The 20,500-nt window shown below is 37.1% G+C and overlaps 1 protein-coding gene and 1 long non-coding RNA gene across 13 annotated transcripts; one reads left to right on the top strand and one right to left on the bottom strand.

The window, feature by feature from the left end:
• The first annotated feature begins 1,898 nt into the window (after positions 1-1,898).
• Positions 1,899-10,931, top strand: LOC136237517 (lysosome membrane protein 2-like). 10 transcript variants are annotated; one of them, XR_010692509.1, is made up of 13 exons: positions 1,899-2,045; positions 3,444-3,530; positions 5,535-5,664; positions 5,721-5,868; positions 6,490-6,672; positions 6,732-6,780; positions 7,231-7,399; positions 7,456-7,616; positions 8,888-9,006; positions 10,049-10,122; positions 10,169-10,223; positions 10,480-10,691; positions 10,736-10,931. XR_010692509.1 is itself a non-coding variant. In XM_066027693.1 (8 exons), exons 2-8 carry the CDS (start codon positions 3,455-3,457, stop codon positions 7,559-7,561), a joined length of 861 nt encoding a protein of 286 aa, XP_065883765.1. In that variant the 5' UTR covers positions 1,899-2,045; positions 3,444-3,454; the 3' UTR covers positions 7,562-7,863. The 10 variants fall into 10 exon arrangements, 1 of the variants encoding a protein (XP_065883765.1); XR_010692508.1 differs by having other exon boundaries at positions 8,888-10,122; XR_010692506.1 differs by having other exon boundaries at positions 10,169-10,691.
• A 181-nt stretch (positions 10,932-11,112) lies between these two features.
• Positions 11,113-19,256, bottom strand: LOC136237518 (uncharacterized). Of its 3 annotated transcripts, XR_010692514.1 has the most exons (5): positions 19,184-19,256; positions 12,567-12,611; positions 12,144-12,510; positions 11,921-11,998; positions 11,113-11,460 (listed from the first exon to the last, which is right to left on the bottom strand). It is a non-coding gene; the product is annotated as an uncharacterized lncRNA (long non-coding RNA). The 3 variants fall into 3 exon arrangements; XR_010692513.1 differs by lacking the exon at positions 19,184-19,256 and having other exon boundaries at positions 12,567-15,067; XR_010692512.1 differs by lacking the exon at positions 19,184-19,256 and having other exon boundaries at positions 12,144-15,063.
• Between the last annotated feature and the right edge of the window lie 1,244 nt (positions 19,257-20,500).

Consider the following 20,500-nt stretch of genomic DNA (forward strand, 5'->3'; position numbering starts at 1 on the left):
AGCATAATCCTAGTAACTACAGACCAATCAGTCTCACTTTTGTTGTAATCAAAGTTTTTTAGCGTATTTTGCACCGACACTTAGTTTCTGCTTTGGAGCGTCACCAACTGCTTAGTCCTTCTCAATCTGGCTTCAGAAATAAAAGATCTACTGTAACTCTTCTGACTGAGGCTGTTGATGATTGGTCTCAATGTTTAGAACAACGAAGCACTGTACATTGTCTACTGCTTGACTTTGCGAAGGCTTTTGATTCTGTACCACATGAACGCCTTCTGCTTAAGTTAAGCTCTCTAGGAATTCATGGTAAAGTACTGTCATGGCTTAGATTTTTTCTAACTAAAAGAAAACAAAGAGTGGTAATCAATGGTACTTTTTCAGATTGGGCCATTGTTACTTCTGGGGTTCCACAGGGAACTGTCTTGGGTCCACTTTTGTTTTTGATTTACGTAAATGATTTGGCTTCTGTTGTAAAACACTCCACTGTTAAAATGTTTGCTGATGATGTCTTACTTTATGCTCCAGCTAACACTCTCAAGGAATGTTCTTCCCTACAAAATGACCTCACTGCCATTTCTTCTTGGGCTAGTCGCTGGCAATTAAAATTAAATCCCACCAAATGTGAAGCTTTGATGATTACAAACGCAAACCAATTCCATTTACATACTCCATTAACCATCAACCTATTTCATGGAGTAATCCTGTGAAGTATCTTGGTGTGCAGGTAGATTCCAAGTTAAACTGGTCTAAGCATTGCAAGTATGTTGTCAGTAAGGGCACCAAGTCTTTGAACTATTTACGTAGATCAATGTTTGGTTGCAGCCGTGCAGCTAAGTGTGCCGCATACAAAGCTATCATCCGGCCAACGCTAGAGTATGCTGCAGTCGTATGGAATCCCCATAATTTGGGAGATATCCAGCTACTAGAGTCCCTACAAAAGCGGGCAGCTCGATGGATCTGTGGGAGTCGCTGGAGTCCATCTACCAGCTCTTGGACCATTTCTTCGAATGATTGTTGCTCCCAACTTCACCTTCCTTCTCTCCAGTCAAGACGAAGTTTCCTTTCGGTCAGTTTCCTCAATGACATATATCACCAGCAAACATCTATTACATTTAATAGTCACTGTTCATTTAATTCCATAGCATCTACCAGAAGTCACCATCTTTCACTAGTCCCTCCACAGTCCACCATTAATTCTAGGAGATATTCTTTTTTTGTCAACACAACTTTCTTCTGGAACACTGTGCCATTACATATCCTTGAAGACAGTAACCGAAAGTCTTTCCGGCATCACCTTTATAATTACTTATGTGTCAAGTAACCGCTTCTTAATCACTGTTTTGTGTTTTGTTGTGTACTGTTTAGTTTGTAGTGTACTGTAGGTATATGTATATGTATGTTTGTTTTTTGTAGGCGGACACCTTGTACTGGCTTTGCCTTTTGTGTATGCCTTCCTTTTTGGTAAATTGATAATAATAATAATAATAATGAATGCTAGAACACAGATTATAGTTGAAAAGATCGTTTTACAGTAAAAATAAAATTTCCAGTTTAAAATAGGGGGTGAACCCCCCCCCTGGGTACGGGCCTGAACTTGTATTATGATCTCTCTAAGTCTTGATAGTAGTGTCAGCTTCATAGCGAGTACCTTACAAGTTAAAATTTGTGCTATTATAATTAGCGCGAGCCCGGCTGGGCACAACTTGAATCACCTCTGGCGCGGCCGCCCCATTGATTAGAGATTAATCGAAGGGGCGGCCGCGCCAGACTAATTAATTATGTGCTATCGAGTGATCGAGTGTTGTTTCAAGAGAAGATTACGATGTTTAGTCTCGTGCCCAGACCGCTTTTTTTCTGTGTGGGGGCGGAGACCACACACAGAAAAAAAGCCCCCACACAAAAAGAAAAAAAGCGGTCTGGGCACGAGACTATACGATGTTGGTTGTTGGTCTGCCTGTTGTGTCGTTTCGTCTCTTCTGACCATATTTTTCTCTCTGGCTGTTGGACTAGGATTAGCTGACGAGATAATATTCCTCTTCGTTAAAAAGGTACGCCAGTAATACCGAAAGTGATGTCGCAGCTTTCATTGGCTGTAACTGCCAGTATCCCTAGTTAACCAGAACAATGAAACATTATTGTCTACTCAGTATAGTCTCGCGCGGAAAGCCAAGTCCATTAGAAAACTTGTTTGTACAAGCGATTACTTTGTGGCTATGTAAGTAATGAAATCATGACAAGCCACAAAAGTTACATTGTATCCCCATGGGTTGCCAATGCACCACTCAAGTCCCAATATTTACGTATCTCAAAAAATATTTATTTACCAAGACGTTTTCACTTGTACTTGTGCATAAAACAAAAAAAAGTAGACAATTGGAGACCAGAGAAGCCTCGACAGGGACTCAAGAGCAGTCGATTACTCCAAACAGTCACTGTACCTACATACTCACTGTCAAAGCCATTTTCATCATGAATTTAGTCGCTGTGACAAGTCAATAAGTAATCCAGTAAGTATACTGCTATATCCACTTGCACTTTTTGAGAGCGGATGGAAACAAAAAATTCCGATTTTGTAGATGATTCCAGATTTCAAGGATTTCTAATTGGATTTCTCAGATAGTGTACCAGAGTCCCAAGCTGTTGGCGACCCCCCGACTTAACTGTACATTAAAATCTGTAACAAAAAGTACATGAAAATGACACCATCTATTAAACATGGTGTCATAACTTCTGCATACTTTAGTATACAGAGCTATGATATGGCTTATCATAATTCTTGACATGGGTGGATCCGGAGCTGGCAAGCACAAACAGGCTAAGTTGTAGGTGGTTGGGGAGAGTTGCTATATTTTGAAGCAACAAATAATCACCTCTTAGTAGTGTCTTGCTGTTTTGATTTTTGACATTTAGCTTGTTGTGATGTCTTAAGCTATTTAAAAGGCTATGAATGTCTTAAATACCAGCAACACGATAATTATTTTTATAGGCGCTTAGTACAAACGGAGGTACTGGGTGACAGTTTGACAGCTGCTTTGACTTTGGTTTCAGGTAGTAATAATATGTTTATTTTTCACGAGTTATATTGGTCTAGTATTGTAATCAGAAGAAGTATGGCTCCTCCACAAAGGGGGGGGATTTGTCCCAAATGTCCCATCCTGGATCTGCCTTTAGTATTAGTATTATAGCTAGGTACACTCGAGGAGCCTGTAAAGCCTGATCTGTACAAATTTACCAAAAACTTTATATACCAAATAATATAATTATCTATTTATAATCATACAACAAAGTAGACCAGCTACTGTCAAGAGATTTTTGAGATCATTGATCGTGGGAACATTAACTGGGTAATGAAAGAAGTAGATCTCACTCTTGATGTTATAAATAACTTGTAATTGTGACCCCTAGCTGTTGATAAAGTTGTAGTAATAAACAAGTCTGATACATAGGAGTTTGTGAAATGACCAAGAGAAAAAGGCAGGATAGAGCCTTGTATCACCAGATCAGAGCCTTGTATCACCAGATTATGTATGCAGGTATGTAATAATACAGTGGGAAAACCCTGTTTTTTCATGTTTCACAATGTAACTCTATAATAATCAGTTGAGAACTTACATTTGGTGGATTCTTAATCAGCAAGTATTGACATGTATAATGATACCAAGTTTAGCGAATTTGGTTGAGGGTAACAGCTTGCTTTTTGGAGACTCGAGTAATCAATATGGAGCGCATACTTTTAGCATCATGCTTCGTATCCACTTTTCTGCTTTAATAATTACAAAGTGCTGAGACCTTTGTTCATGTACAGTCGATTTCAAATTGCAATTCAACAATTCACACATGTGGTTGGTCACACACGTGAGCTATTTCTTAACGAGCAATCCAATGCACTTAAAAATTCGCTATCTGCTTCTACTAGTTAGCTATTCCCATATGATGAAGACCATATGATTGAAGATTGAAGACCTGGTTGCCTTTAAAAAAAATTTTCTACTATAATCGAGGATTGAAATGTTCATGCATTTAGTCTTGTTAAACAGCTATTTCAATTGATTGTAAAAGTATTAGTTTAGAATACAGAATGAATTCATCTTGCAATGTTTTCAAATGTAAAAGTGATTCACTGGTTTATAAATAAGCTACTCTTTTACAGGAAAATGAACAAATTAGATTCAACCAGTGGGTAGACGATTATTATGTAACTATATTTCATTGGGTGACCATGATTTGGCTATGGGTTTACCACAAATATATTCATAGCACCATGTGGTCAAACAGGATGTCCAATAGGAGAATTTTTAGTTTCATAACTCTCTATGGTGTGCTAGCTGTAGTGATGTATACTGTACGCATGGAAATTACGATGACTACGAGACAGATATAGCTCATAGCTTTAAGCCAGCACTTTGCCGAGCAGCGTGTCACAGTCGATTACTTTAACCGGCAGAGAGCTGAAAGCACCAGCCTCGACACCAGCTATGTTCAGTTTTGAAGCGCTACCACGAAGGGGTGTCTCACATTTCACAATTCACTGTGGGGATTCCATAGCCCATGAATGCCACTAATGATGGTTAAAATACTGGTTATTGTTGTACTTGTGAAATTTGCATGGATTTATATTTTCATGGTTGTTGTGTTAACCACGAAATCTGTGAAAATTACGTACCGTGAAAATTTCTGTGTGTACGGTACTGTATGTATTTATTATACTTAGTGCACCTGTTGTATGGGATGTACTTTGTTTACCTTGGTGACTACTTTTCTCAATTCCCTATTCATTCATGCAATAGCTAGTATCCAGGGGAATGGTGGATACAAGTACCCCATTGGGTTCTGGATCGACATGGCCATCTTTCCACTTAAAATACTGGAAGAGAGTCATCATTGCAGCTGCTCGTTACAACTTGTTATCGATTGTACAAATTTTCGTACAGAATAATGTTTTTTGTCATAAAAATTTTGTTCTTACCCATTGATGACAAAAAAAATTGAATAAGTTTCCAACTATAGTACATCTATTGAAACTTCCTGGCTGACTATTTCTAATAAAACAGTCACTAAGGTACATGCATTTGTTTCAAACCTTGTTTAGCAATATGCAACCAAGGTGGTTAAGGATCGAAACTAGTGCCCTGCTGTATTGCTTATTTGGTAGAGATAATATCTTGGTATTACTATACATAGGTATAGCCCTTGAGCAGATACTGTACAAATTATATATTGATCACAAATAAATGGAAAGGTATTTAGTAAGTATGTGGCAAGACAAGAAGCCTCAGTTGCCCTGCTGTAAATGCACAATTTATTTTGATGCCACAACATCCTAGTAGGTGTGTGTGTGTGTGTGTATTTTACTGTTAACCGCCACTACATTTGCTAGTTTTGGTATCACGGTTTTGGTTTTGGGCCTCAATGTATAGTATTGTGGCTTTGTTAATAGCTCACTATGACTAAATATAGGTATATTGCAGAGTATACATTAGCAATGGCAAACTTTTTACTATGTGTGAATCATACTAGTTATTTATATACAACGTTAGATGATTGGTTGACACCTGCTGATGCGGCACAGATATATGATATTTTTTATGTTTTTGATACTCAAAATCCTGATGAATTTGCTGCAGGAGAGGTTCCAGTAGTCAAAGAAGTTGGCCTGTTTGCATACAAGTACAACTAGTCTTTAATAATCTACTACTACTGTATAATCCATGTTTATATTGTAGAAGGCATGATAACAAGTTTAATATGACATGGAATAGTGATGAAACACTGATCACTTTTCATCGAGACATCTATTATGTTTTTGACGCTGATAAATCTGTTGGTGATCCTAATGATTACAACATCACTGTGATAAATGTCCCTCTAATTGTGAGTGACACTAACATACATTTGTATTGAAATACTAAATACACTTTCATAAAGGAAATACCCAAGTGTTTTTAGGAAACCATAACAGATGTTGAGGGTTTTTGATAGAGCAGTCCATGTCCTTTCATATACATGTCTTCATTGAAAAAATCATACATTACCAATTAAATGGACTATGTTTTAAAATCAACAGTATAGTGGTGGTGAATAAATTGCACAGTATCAAAAAAATGGTGCTGTGTTTTTGTTAAGCACTATCAAGGTGGGTTTTTCTTTTTACTGTGATTATTGTATGTGGCCAGGTTTTTTATACCAGTCATGTAAATACTCTATTAATGCAGTCAAGTGTATCTGATAACAACACAGCATACATTAAAAATTTTTGACAGCTATTAAAAGTACTAGTAATGTAAATTCAGCTCATATTTGCAATTTTATCAGTTTCATGTGTGTACCGAAACAATGATTGTACGTAGAATACAACATTGCTCTATCCAAAACAATATTCATTGCCAACAAATCCATTACTGGATCAATAAAACCAAATCTGAATACATGTTAACTTGTGTACGTTTTAAAGTACTTGTCTGCCTATAAGAATAAATATTGTTAATTGTACAGACTGTTTTAGACCAACTCCAAGCGGACAGCTCACTATCTCAAATACGAAGTTCCCTAACTCAGGCATACTTAAGACTACTTCATAAACAAAGCTTGTTCCTAGAGTTAACTGCACAAGAGATCTTATGGGGTTATGATCCCAAGATGAGTTTAACTGAGAGTGCAGCATTGTTTGCTGCAAAGGTGATGTTACTGTGTGCTTAAAATTATTTTCACGTGTAGCATATTTTCTTTCTATATAGACCAATCACAGCTCTAATTTTACGGAAGAATTTATCACAACTGACACAGGTTTGTATTATTATATACTTCAGGAGCTTATCAAGTCTGAAGTACTGGATAGTGTGCAGTTCCATTATGTCTTCAACATGAATGGATGGATGTATGTAGTAGAAATAGTTGCTCAATTTTTTTTGAGTATCTGTACCTTGCCAGTAGTTTATACTGTGCACACAAAATTTATACCATATATGTAAAATATTGTGGTTGTGTGTGCTGAATGTAGAAAGATTTTTTCAACAGTTTCAGGTTTGAAATTTAGAATTCTAATATAATAGTCCACTACAGGGACACCAATATAATCATTTAAGTATATTTTCACAAACTATTCTTGCTCATGAAATTTGTGAAGTTCTGTCCCTTAAAAATTTTGGCTGTACAGTTTAGGATACCGTGTTATATAATCCTTGTTACTTGTACTCTACAGACATAACTCTGTGATTTAGTGTAATTTTGGTGTAGGGAAAGACAATATTTACAATGTAGCACAACTTGTGCATTGGAACAATCTCACTAGCATTGCTGTTTGGAATAGTGAAGATGCATGTCATCTGTATGGTACACTTGGCCTACGCTTTCGTCCAAGGCTAGAGAAGAATAAAGTAACAGTTTACAGTGATAATTTTGTGCGGTGAGAATTGGTTTAAAATAATAGACATAATATTAATGTTGATATGAATTTTGTAGTCATGTATCACTTGTTTATGGAGGTGAAGCTGAGCTACGTGGAATTGATCTATATCGCTACAAATTGACACATCATTTGTTTAGTAATGCATCACAATTTCCATAAGGATACTATGCTTATGATTATAACTATGGAATGATAAATCTGTCTATAATATATGGTTTGTAGCGTGTGTGTGTGTCTGTCTGTGGTTGTATGTTGTGTACATATGTGACTCAGTTTGGGAAAACCGGTTTTATCGCCTATGTAAAAGTATCGAGAAACGCCAGTTTTAAGTATTTAGTGTGTTGTAGCTCGCCAATGGTTGAAGCTGTGTGTACCAAATTTTCACACGTTTTACACCAATTCCTTACCTTCCAGAGCATCCACTGTGCAAGTAGCCAACAACTAAGTTTCTTGCCATTTTAGATAGGTTTTGAACTGAGAAAGGGAGGGAGGTGGGGGCCTGGAAGGAGGGAAAGAGGCTGTTCAAAATATTTTTAAAGGAAGGCGTAGGGATGAACTAGGCCAAGTTATGGGCCATTCAGGTCTCAACTGGCTAAAATGACAGGAAATTCACAGCAGTGGTATTTAACCAACACCACGGAGCTATACAGCCACATACAGCCATCCTCTGGCTGACCAGAGTTCCATTAAAACCCCACACCACACGTACGGATCGCCACTGGGTTTGGGAAAAGCAGCCAGCAAAACCAGACCACTCAAGTCTAGCTGATTTTCATTGTGAAATTAAATAGTTTATTCATGTAGCTTTGTGTTCTGGGTGAATAATCGAAACTGCTGACATGGGCAATAAGACCGGTTTTCCCAGACTGAGTCACATATGATGTGTGACCCACTAAACAAACACCTATTAGTTTGCATAATTCTGTTTTTGAGATAAATCTCATTGAAATACATTAACACAATCCTGCTACAATAATGCATGTTGTAAATTGCTTTAGTAAACAGTGAAACAATACTTGAATTGATAAAACCACTATACTGTTGGATTTTCCTGTTCATGAACAGAAGGAATATCTTTGTTTCACTTAATTAGGTGTGTTGTTTATATTGTAGTAAAATGTAGCTGTTTCTAAGCCTTCTTGCTTAAAAGCATGGGTGGATATAGGCCAAAAACTGTACCTTGATGAATTCCCAGTTCATGGTGAACACAATAAGACAAGTTCTATCTCCATAGCCTGTTTCACTTGTGTTAATCAACTAAATGAGCACCTTTAATTTATTTTCGATGTAGTCACTGTGCACATTGATTGTTTTGTTCTTCCTGCTGTCTATTGCTGTAATTCTAAAAGTATTCACCAGATAAAACTAAATTTTAACACCTTGTTTTTCCATCTAGACAACAAAGCAATCAGTTTGAGGAATAATTGGGTTTTTGCTCACATATTGTTGTGTACATGTGTATAACCTCATTTACGTCTCCTCCAGATTTACCACTTTACAATAGTAACCCACATTGTCTGGGCTGTGATCCAGAGTACTTCAAGACTGTTAGTGGATATTATCCAACAAGAAGTAAACACGAGTCTTATGTAGATATTGAGCCGGTCAGTAAACATGTTGCACATGTCGACAATTGCTATAAAGATTGCAATATAATACCGTTTCTGATTTCTTTGAAATTTGGTAAACATACAGGGGATTTAAAGGCAAATTTTGGTACCTTGGAATACCATACTAATTCATGGAGTTATAAATGATTATTCATGAAAAATAACACCAATCTGTTGTCATGCCTACTGGGTAAATCACTTGTGGGAAAAAGCTGAAATTGGTACGTGGATAGTTTAACTGTCAAACCGCAAACCTTTTGTAATTTGGAAGAAATTGAGCTAAAGACCATGAAGATACAGCATGAAAGCCAACGATTTGTAACAATCACACAATTTGAGTTTTGTTGATATTAAAATGATTACTTGCCACGCCTACCAGGCAAGCTGCTTAAAGTAATGAATAAAATAAAATTGGTATTAATCATTGTAGAAATACTTCTCAGTCGTTTAGAAGAACCATTGAGTAATAATACAAGTGTGTATGATTGAGATACTCTAATAGTACAGACACCCTATTAGAGCAGACAGCTATGTAGTAAATCGTTGTTCAGACCTGTTAAAAGTCACCATGTACAGAGCTATTACTAACTTGGAGAGAGTTTTCATCTTGTAGAGAGTTCAACTACATTACAACCCACCCTGTAGAGAGTTCAGCTACATTACAAGTTACCCTGTAGAGGGTTCAATTGCTGTACGAATTACCCTGCAGCTATGCTATAAGTTACCCTGTAGGTAGTTCAGCTACATCACAAGTCACCCGGTAGACAGTTCAGCTATGTTACAAGTCGTTCTGTAGAGAGTTCAAAAAAGTCATCCTGTAGAGAGTTTAGCTACAAACAAGTCCTTAAACACATTACTATATACCAAGGTAGCTGCTTTGCTTAGTTATCTACTAATACTACTATGTTCTGCATGTTGTGCACAAATGATGATCTGCACTTTTTAGTGTAATTATCCCTACTAATTCATATTTTGTATTTGCAAATCGTGATTGTGTTACTAAGAAGTTATTCCACCATGATATCTTCTCTTGCAGTTTACTGGTGTTGTCTTACATGGTGCTGCACGTTCACAAACAAATGTCAGAGTAAGATAGAATGAACATTTTAGGTAACTATATATTGTGGGCATCAAATTCACTGACATGTAATCATAGGCAGGTGAGGTCTGTCCAAAACTTAACGATGTACCCTTGGGTCTACCAGAGCACTGTAGGTTATACAGACTATGAAATGTCTTATTATAATGAAACACTGACTAATGGCTTAAGTCTCATTCTCTTTGATATTATTACCTTATTAGCTGTAGCCTTATAAATGTATTTTACAATTGATCAGTTCAAAGATATATATATATATATATATATATCATACAGTACGATAGTACTGTATATTAGGGACATCGAAGGTGTGGGGGCGATCCGTGATATAATATAACCCAAAAACCTGCCACAATTTTTCCTCACAGTGACATGACAGTATTGGTTAGGTAAAACTAAGCCCAAAAGTGTCTTCAGATCGACCCGAAACGTTTGTGTCAAGTTGCTACAGAATTTAGAACATCTGATGACCTCATCATCAGCCAGGTCATGCAGAGCTCCTGAAGAACACACAGACTTTTTACTTGTGGAATGCAACAGAGAATACAAAGTAAATGAGAACTACGTAGATGCTCAGGAGGTAAAACTGATATATATTTGAGATAATTGTACACCACAAAACAGGGCTTACAGTTGTACTTCAAGGAGAAAAGGCTGTTTGAATCCAAGTTCCAAGGAGAAAAGGCTGTCTGGATATATGATATTGAGTCAGAATTTATAGGAACAGCCTAAGATCTAACAATATCAACATTGTAATTATGTGTGATGAGCTCTATTGTAAAATGTGAAGTTAATGATACATGGTTTAATCAGTGCAGAATTTAGTTTGCAAAAATTAGTGAAGGTTTGTGTGAATAAAATCCTACAAATGTCATCATGTCCCCCAAATACTCCATTATTACAAAATCAATTCATAGACCAACTACGTAAATACCCGGGGAATACCCGGAGTAGTATGCCAATTAATGAAATCACTAAAATATTAACATCATTCCCACGACTTTCTTTCTCAACTTCAAATATTATTGCCACTGCATTTGAATACAATGATTGTACAACACTATAAAAATATGACAAAATTTTCTTTGATCTTTCTTTCACTCTGGCGAACATGTCCTGCATCAGATTTCTATTTGTCTTCTCTCGTCTCTATTGTTCTAGTCAACATGTCTAATGGCTCTCCACTTGAGCTAAGAATGGTGCGAATAGTAACGCTAACAAAAGCTGGACAGTGACACCATTGAGTGGCTGCTTTGCATTCTAGCTTCGTCACATTAAGGCTTGTGTCTTCTGTAGCAGCTCAGGATGACCCTTGCAAACACTATAGTGATGAGGTCATCTTTTGCCTCCTACATGAATTGTCATCACAATAATTCAACCAATTCACTGTAGCATCCTGATAAGGAGTATAAGTCACCAAGTTTTGGAAAATCACCCGTATGGGTGCATTCGACACATTAAATATTTAGTTCTGAAACACAGCATTATAAGGTAAATTCATACCAATTTAAGGGTAGAATAGATACCTTGAAATACAAGAAAAATATTTGAAAAGTGTTTCTGCTATTAATGGCACCATGCTAGTTTCAAAAATTCTAGGTGCAATTTTCCAAAATTTGGTCACATTATAGCCTCAAACTTGTTATTTAGTTTGGTCCCCTATACTAATGATCTGTGTACATACATAGGCATCCTGACAACTAGTGCTCAATAACTGTATACAAGGTTAGTTGCAATTAGTGAAGTTGTAATGCTGAAGAAATGTTCCCTTTATAAACAGTTTGTTGCAAGACCTGGTATAGTCCTTACCTGAAAAGTGTCTGAATATATACTGAGATCAACATGATAGCTGCAGGCTGATGACACCTTTGCCTTGTTCCCTTCCACCTAAAAGTATCCACATCGTAATTATCAAGTTACTGCTGATTGTAGTATTGTACATGTGAAGTATAGTATGGATGGTCAGGAAGAACTGGCCAGCCTTTATAAATTTATACAAGACTAGTTATATATGTAGCTATATAGCTCTCACCTTAACAACCTGCTGGGATTCTACTGACATATGTGACTGGGCCTGCAAAAATAGGGCATGTGGGCACATGATTTTTGCCTACTTTTTCAAACTTCCTTGACTCATAGCTTTTTATACCAAACTGCTATGACAATGAAACTTTCAGCACTTAGTACAAATTTGATTGGCTTTATGATGCAAGTTACAGAATGCAAATATTCTGTTTCAGTACTGAGATACACTTTTAGTGTGACAGGATGTAGTTTGTGCCCACATGCCCTGTTTTTGCAGGCCAGGTCACATATATCCTGTAGGGAAGTTTTCCATAGCAGTAAATTACGGATCAATGTGTAAAGCAGAAGTTCCCACTCAGCTGATAAAGTGCTGTCTGTACAACAAACACGATCCAAATAGTTAAAGTTGGAGCCATTTTTTTCATTTCACCTGTTCTAGTTATCACGAAAGTGTCTGAAGAGTAGGGAGGAGTGGCTACAGTGAAATTACACAAATACCACATCAGTGAATAATAAATGTAATAATTACCACCTTCACCCCAACCACCAAATCCTAAGATACTTGTAAATGATCAGGGTACACTCATCAGATGTTAATTTGGAGTAGAGATCACTGTAAAACCCAATGAAACAAGAGGGAATTGCTGGAATAAAATGACAAGGATCATAGTAAACCCACAAATCCCTGCTTAATTTCAAAATTGTGTTTATTCATGCAATGCAACCACAATCATTGTCAATTTAATCCCTTCTTGTTTCATTGGTTTTTTCAGTGATCCCTATATATTCTAAATTTAAATTTCTTGTTTTAATACATTAATGTACTTTTTCTAAATCCATTTATGGATATAGGGATACTTGTAAGACACCTTATATCAGTGTAACAGCGATTTATGATAACAGGTCAACCAGAATAAATTATAGCTATTGAGTTCGAAATACTTTGTAGAAGGGAACTAACAGTTACCATTTCTCTGATGCAATAATATTTTTCAGAACCTGATTCTTCTTCCCTCACACTGTACCAAAATAGAATGATTTACCAGACCATGTTGTAAATTCACTATCCCTTGATCAATTTAAATATTGTAATAAAGTTTTATGCTAATTATGATGATGTAATTTATTGCTTTTTGGTAATTGTCTCTGATCTGTATGTATTTTTATGAAAAATAATAGAAATCTGTGATTAGCTGGGTAAATTCCAGTCTTAATTAGGGGTAGGCTAAGTATATAGGCACTGGATGCACTGTGGCTACATGTAAGAGAGCACATTATCACCTTAAACACTGTGATATATAGAAGTGAACTATTTGTGCATGACATGGTACATGTTTATGTGTGCTGTATATAACTCTGATTGGATGTGATGGTTCATAGATCAGACTCATCTGCCAGAATCAGGCACTAGAGAAGAATAAGCTGGTGGATTAGCTTTTTCGCTCACCAGTACAATACAAGCACCTGCACACAGTGCTGTATTTATCACATAAATATATGGCAGCTGGCCTATAGTAGAGTACAGTAGCTAATTTTGCAGGCACACCTCGTCCACAATAACTAAGTTAGATATGATAGCTGCAAGTTGAGTATTCAGTTATTATTCTCAGTATATGGGTTGTCAGTAAAGTCTGATCAGCATAAGGACATTCAGTGTAACGTTGTTACAATGTGGTTAGACACTAAGAAACCCACAATTAGTTCAAATTTTGTACAACAATATAGTGGTTTTGCTTAGTGAGAATATACAATAGATAAACTGTAAACAGTCAAGGTACGTACTTAATGCATTGTTTATGGTTTATGTTTACGATGGTTGATTCAAGTAATAATAATAGTAATGAGTTTAATGCTGTTGGCATTTTCATTGACTTGTGCAGTAAGCATGTGGTTTGTGCATTAATGTTGCATGGTTAGCTCCTGGTTTTTAGAGGTAGCATACCTCGGACTGTTTATAAGCTGCTACACTTCTTTTGTACTACAAAGACCGAGACAAAGACCAAGCAGAAGAAATAACTATTAAATTGTCAGACTTGGCAAAATTGTTCTTTCCAAAACTGGTATCAAATAGGCATATTAAAATTTGCCAAAGGTGGCATCTCAACATACCTGGCAGTCCAGTAACAAGTGGCCATAGTAGCAGTACTAGTCTTCCTAGCCACCTGTACATAACATTGACTTACCAGTTTCAGCCTTCCTCGTCAGCAGTATGCAGTAATCCCAAAACAGTGTTGGGAAAGTTACTTTGTAAAAGTAACTAGTTACATATTACATATTACTTGCAACTGAACTATTTAGTTACAGTTACATATTACTCATAAAATAAAGTACCTATAATAATATTACATATTATATTACTTTGTGTCCACAGCCTTAAGCTGTCACGTGTGAAACTACCACCTTATCACGTGACATGATTGCGTTGTTGGACAATGTGCAATCTTGGTTATAAGTAAGAAGCTGGTGAATAAGCCTCATTCAGTAGACTTCATTACTTCGTTGTGGCTAAGCGTTACTCAGTGGATTACTAACGAGATTAGTACCTTCGTTACTTGTAGTGAATAATATAACGTAATATTAGATTTGTTACAGTAACTATAATACTTAGGTAACGCGTTATATTTGTAAGCAAAGTAACTTGAGTTATATTACCTGTTTTTATAGTGTATTTCGTTATATTACTTAGTTACCACAAAAGTAATAATATTATGTAACGCATTACATAAGTAACGCGTTACTCCCAACACTGCCCCAAAAGTTGGTAGAGTCAATGGTTGACATTCCAGCTCACAAAGAAACAGCTGTCAAACGTCCTTCGGTCATAATAACACTGATTCACCAAAGTAGCTACAGTAAAAGCGCTTTAATAAGGGTTTGTCTTTTAAACCTCCCAAGTGTGTCTCCTATTTGTTTGATGACCACAGTCATAGGAAAGAAGGCATTCAACTGCCTGGAGGTTGCACTAAGTCAATTACTGAAGGCGGCACTAAGTTTTTGGGGAAATCATTGGAAGTATCCTTGAGTGCCACTAAAGCTGCTGCAAACAAGGAAATGACTGACTCACTGTCTCAACTCTTATCAGCCACAGACCTGCTAGGTGTATATAAGCAAGTTAAGTCTCCTGTCTTGCATCAGCACATCTGGAGACCCCCAGCTCCAGCAGTTAGGACTGCAGGTTCATCTGGGTGATGTTTATTTACAGACCCAAGCATCTGATTATCAACTTTTATCCAAGGCACATTTGCAGTTGGTCATCTTTTCCAATGGATTGTCCTTTGTATCTGCTTTCAAAGAAACTGCTAGCAGCTGATGAATGCCCTAGATATGATGATCATTTGGATACTCTGTCTGTTCAGCGTAAGCTTAAAGACTCTGTGTGTTTGGAATCTTGCTGTAAAACTTGGAACAGACTTTTGTTGGGGTGTCATCCTGGCCACCTTTCCTTTATCCTGCAAGCTGCTTCTGATACCCTTCCCACACCAGTTAATCTTCAGTGATGGCATATTTAGTGTGATGTGAAGTGCTCTCTCTGTGGTAATGCACGTCCCATCACTGCTCACATTTTAGGGGGTTGCCCTGTTGCTTTATCACAAGGCCATTTTACTTACAGACATGATCAAGTTTTGCATTGCATAGTTTCCAATCTCTCTGGTCCTTTGGCGGAGTCACAAACCATTCATGTTTATGCTGACTTACCAGGAATGTATGCTAGTGTGTCTCCACAGGCAACCATCCCTCCATCACTTATCATAACTCCTTATCGTCTTGATGTAGTGATTCACAATAAATCAACTAATGCTAGAGCTGACGTGTCCTTTGGACTCTATCCAACATTTGGAATCTGCAAGAGATCGAAAGCAGAGTAAGGAAGATTACTTACAGATTTTATTGGAACTGGATAGATTGGGAACTCCTTGTTACTATAATTAATACCGTCGAAATTAGTGTTCTTGGCCATTATTTACAATCATCACTGCATGTCCTCATTGTGTAATGCTCTAAGCTATATTCAACAAGCTACGGCAATCTTGCGGTCTCAATGTAGAAAGTTACTTGATGAAGCTGCTGGATTATCTATTACTGCATCTAGAAGAATTTTTCTAGCAAGGAACTGTGCTGAGTGCAATGGCGGATCCAGGATGGGGCATTTGGGGCAAATGCCCCCCCCCCCCCCCTTCAAGAAATTGCATACAAGATCGAGATACTTTAATAGAGCAGTCAATTACTCTAATAAAGCAGTCACAATGTTCATGAGGCAGTGTAGCTTACCTATGAAGCTATAAATAGGATTTTATTTTACATAACAGACGTGATATAGTTGGTAAGGATAATCTAGCTATTATTGTTGTGACCTTTTTTTTTTTTTTTTTTGGTCTTCAACTGGTTTTCAGCAAGTTTTTTTGGTCAACTGTTTTTCAGAAAGGTGCCCCCCTCTTTCCAAACTCTGGATCCGCCCCTGGAGTGGTCAGTAGAAACATAGGACTATTTGTTTATTTGCTGTTATTTTTATTTATTTATTTTTTGTTTGTTTGTTTTTTTGTGTGTGTTTTGTTGTAATTTCACTCCTTGCCACGCCCACCTTATGGTCTTCCATGCTGTGGTCTGTCATGCTACAACCTGTCCCCCCAAACCAGTTGCAGTAACCATACTTGGTCCCCCCGGACTACTTGCAGCACTGCAACTTGTCCCCCCCCGGACAACTTACCCCGCCACAGCGGTCTGGCCATGCGAGACTAGGTCCCCCTCTGCCACAAGTGGTCCCCCACTAGCTTTATCATAGAATCGATCATAGATCTTTGAGAACCCTATAGAGCTAGGCACAAAGTACCCCACTGTGCCGTGGCCAACCTGACTTCTTTTATGACCTTCCACTGTGGCCTTACTAGTATGCGTACGTGTTTTACAAGATCGAGATTCTCCAATAGAGCAGTCAGTCAATACTCTAATAGAACAGTCATCTAATATTTACAGTTGTACTCGTTTACATTGGTACATTTAACCTAGCTGCTAAGGATATCTTGAAATGTATGCTATCTTGTGTATACCATTCTTTAAGTTTACAATAATAATTATAGCTAAACTGTTCATGATTGTCACTTTAATGTCCCTATGCAACTCTTGATCAATGTACTCCACATAAAAAGCAGTATGATTTAAACCACTCTACATCAAAACTTTTAGTCCTGTAAAAAGCTTTAGCTTCTGGGGGGCACTGTAGCTAGCTAGTACATACAGTTAAGCTAGCAATGTAGCTTTATGCTGGCAAGATAAATTACATATAAACAAAACTTTAGCTGATACCATGCATTATTAGTAGCTAACTGTTAGTATTCACAGTATTGAAGTTGATTGGCACAATCCACTGGCAGAGCAAGAGGCTACTGGAGGTTAATCGGCTGCATATAATGTACCCACATCCACGCATGCATATACAGCTACAGTGCTATCTAAATGATGATGAAAAGTATAATGGCTTAATACATATCACATAAACGCAATTATAAGAGGTTCTTGGAAAAGCAATCCTATGCCGTTGACATGAACCATGATTAAATTAGGAGCTGGATTTCCCTACAAGTACAGTAACACCTTCACTGATCTCATGCACACAACTATACAGTCCATGATGAGCTGATATTGTAGTCATAAAGTCACCAGGAAGGTCAGTACCATCTGAATCAATATGTGGCAGTTGTAAACTGGAACTGTAAATTAACAATAATAATTTCACCTGCTATAATAAAAGTACTAGAGCTCTTTACAGATACCGACCATATCCTTCACAGCCAATGCACAAGATGAGCATGTCATCATTTTCAAGGATAAATGTTTATAAATACTTTCCGGCCACCACTAGATTATGGAACAGCCTGCATGCCTGATCAAATTATTAAATTAGAAAGCATATAAGATTTCAAAACTCTGTTAATGACTATGTGATCAATAAATAACTTAATAATTCCTTACACTTAATATTATTTTATAATGCATGTATACTCTTAGAGTCCTGCAACTTTGAGTGGCCGTAACAGTTTTTGCGATGAATTGTGTGTCAGTGCTTTTATGAAGTTTTGTTGTGAACATTTCCTATATAACCACGTGACACCCATGACCCAGTGTAAAATGCAGGGTGAAAATATACAGTAACTTCAATAGCTGCATGGACATCAAGTGGAGCTTTCAGATTTGGCAATTATATCTAACTTGATTGGTAATCATTCTAACCTACCGTAACACTGGCCAACATTGAGGGTGGTCTGGTCATAACACTGATGCTTTCATACATTCATGGGTATAAAACAGCAGATATTATAGAGAATCCACTAAATGCAAATTTTGCCAATGCTGGTATGAATCTCAACTACATGCAGGATTCAAGAAATGGAAAGCATGGAAGTATGTAGCACTAACTCATTATCACAATAATTTGAAATAAAATAAAATTCTAATGCCACCTTTTCGTCCAAAAAATTCCTTGTACAACTAAATCAGCTTGTCTTTATCAGTGACCTCTACTGGCTCCACACACACAAGTCTGCTGACAGCTGCTAAGTAACATGACTGAGTATACAGTATCTGCTGTAATTGTACCTGATTTTCTACATAATCACATAGTGGTTTAAGGTGGCGCTAAAGCAATAACGCGCATTCTTGACAACAATCTGTTGTGTCTCAACACGGTCCCAATTGAAAGTTAGTACTTAATTTTGCATACAAATAAACTATGCATACAGGAATCTATCATTCGTAGAGAGTATAAAGCGTAGAACTGCTCTGAAACCAAGAAATCGGTGGTACTTAGTTGACCACAAAAGACGCGTTATCTCTCAATAACCTCAAGTTTTAGCTCCAATACTTCACATGATGAAAGCATACTATTACAAGAATCATTCTACGTATCAATAGGTGGAAGGGATTTACAAGTCGAAATATATGGCGTTTACAAGCAGATGAGAGCCTTGTTCCACCGTTCGCACCAAGTGAAGAAGCCATAGAATGGATATATGATATACCGATACGTATAATTATTCCGACACTATTGCTTACCATTCTTACGAAGTTTCGTGGCTGTTCAACTCGTGTCTACAAAGATAATGTTTGTAACAGGCTGTAAGGCGAGTAGAAACAAATAATAATTATTAGTGGCGTTTGTTTTCACGTTGTCAAGGTTGTTAATTTGTTGTAAAGGTGAGTTACATTCCACCTGAACTGTGTAACAGCAGCTGCTTGTTGTTTTTGCTAACAACTCACCTGTTATTCGTGGCTGTTTTTACGCTTGGTAAGTTTATTATGGTGTAGCGCCGAATTAGCCCCCGCCTGATTTACCACAAATTGCGTAGTATATGATATGTTACGTCATGTGTATTTGCTATGGCTTCTTGTGCGCGTCATTGCTTTATCGCCACCTTAATTTGCCATACATTAGTCCCAATAGTAGGAGTGCAATTAATCCCAAATCGCACGGCCTTGTTTCTGTAATTGCACTGTAAAGTAGCCAATAAAATAGCAGAATAACAGAAGCCTTTTAAGTGCAACAAGAAAATGATATAATGAATAACCAATCGAATAAGCTGACAATAGAAGCCTTTTAAGTGCAACATATGTAGACATTCTGAGTAGCCAACCAGAATTGCTGACACGTGAAGCCTTTTAAGTGCAACAACAAATGATGTAATACAAAGAAGGATGATGCAATCACCTGGTAGAAGTTAATGGCCACATAGAACTGGATAGATGTGTACTACAAACCACGAAGGGTGGTCACTATGTGATTAGTAGGCAATCACACGCATTTTCGTGCAATTATGGAATAATTGTACTCGTAACAGCCAAAATTGCACTCAAATGTGTGTGATTGCCTATACTAAGTAAGTCCTAAAATGTTAATCCTTGCTGGTTGTCATAATCAGTTGTTCCAAGTGACTGAAAAGCACATCAAGTTAAATCAAAGTGAATAACAGATTCTAAAATGGAGAATCTACATATCTAACTGAACAAAATTTAATGATTTCTTCTTATTTTCAACTAGCATAGTTGCGTGTGTTTATACATGCATGCTGCTTAGGCTCATTGCCAGAAAGACATTTAGTAACTAGTTCCCAATGCAATCACTGTCCAAGCCTATATCCAAAGTGAATCAATGGTTTTCACCATTGGTAGAACAGCTGTCTACCCATACACTGTAAAAATGAAGTGTGTCTGACACACCAATATACACGCCATGTGCAAAAGTGTGTATATTGCAACATTTTTTGGTGTGCCAGACACACTTCAACATTCGAGTGTGTCTGGCACATAATAATTATACAGTGTACTCCAGTCTAAATCAAAGTATAGAGATTCAACTATGTTTTATTATAGAAC

The sequence above is a fragment of the Dysidea avara genome, chromosome 11 (genome assembly GCF_963678975.1).
Source record: "Dysidea avara chromosome 11, odDysAvar1.4, whole genome shotgun sequence".
Classification (NCBI taxonomy): domain Eukaryota; kingdom Metazoa; phylum Porifera; class Demospongiae; order Dictyoceratida; family Dysideidae; genus Dysidea; species Dysidea avara.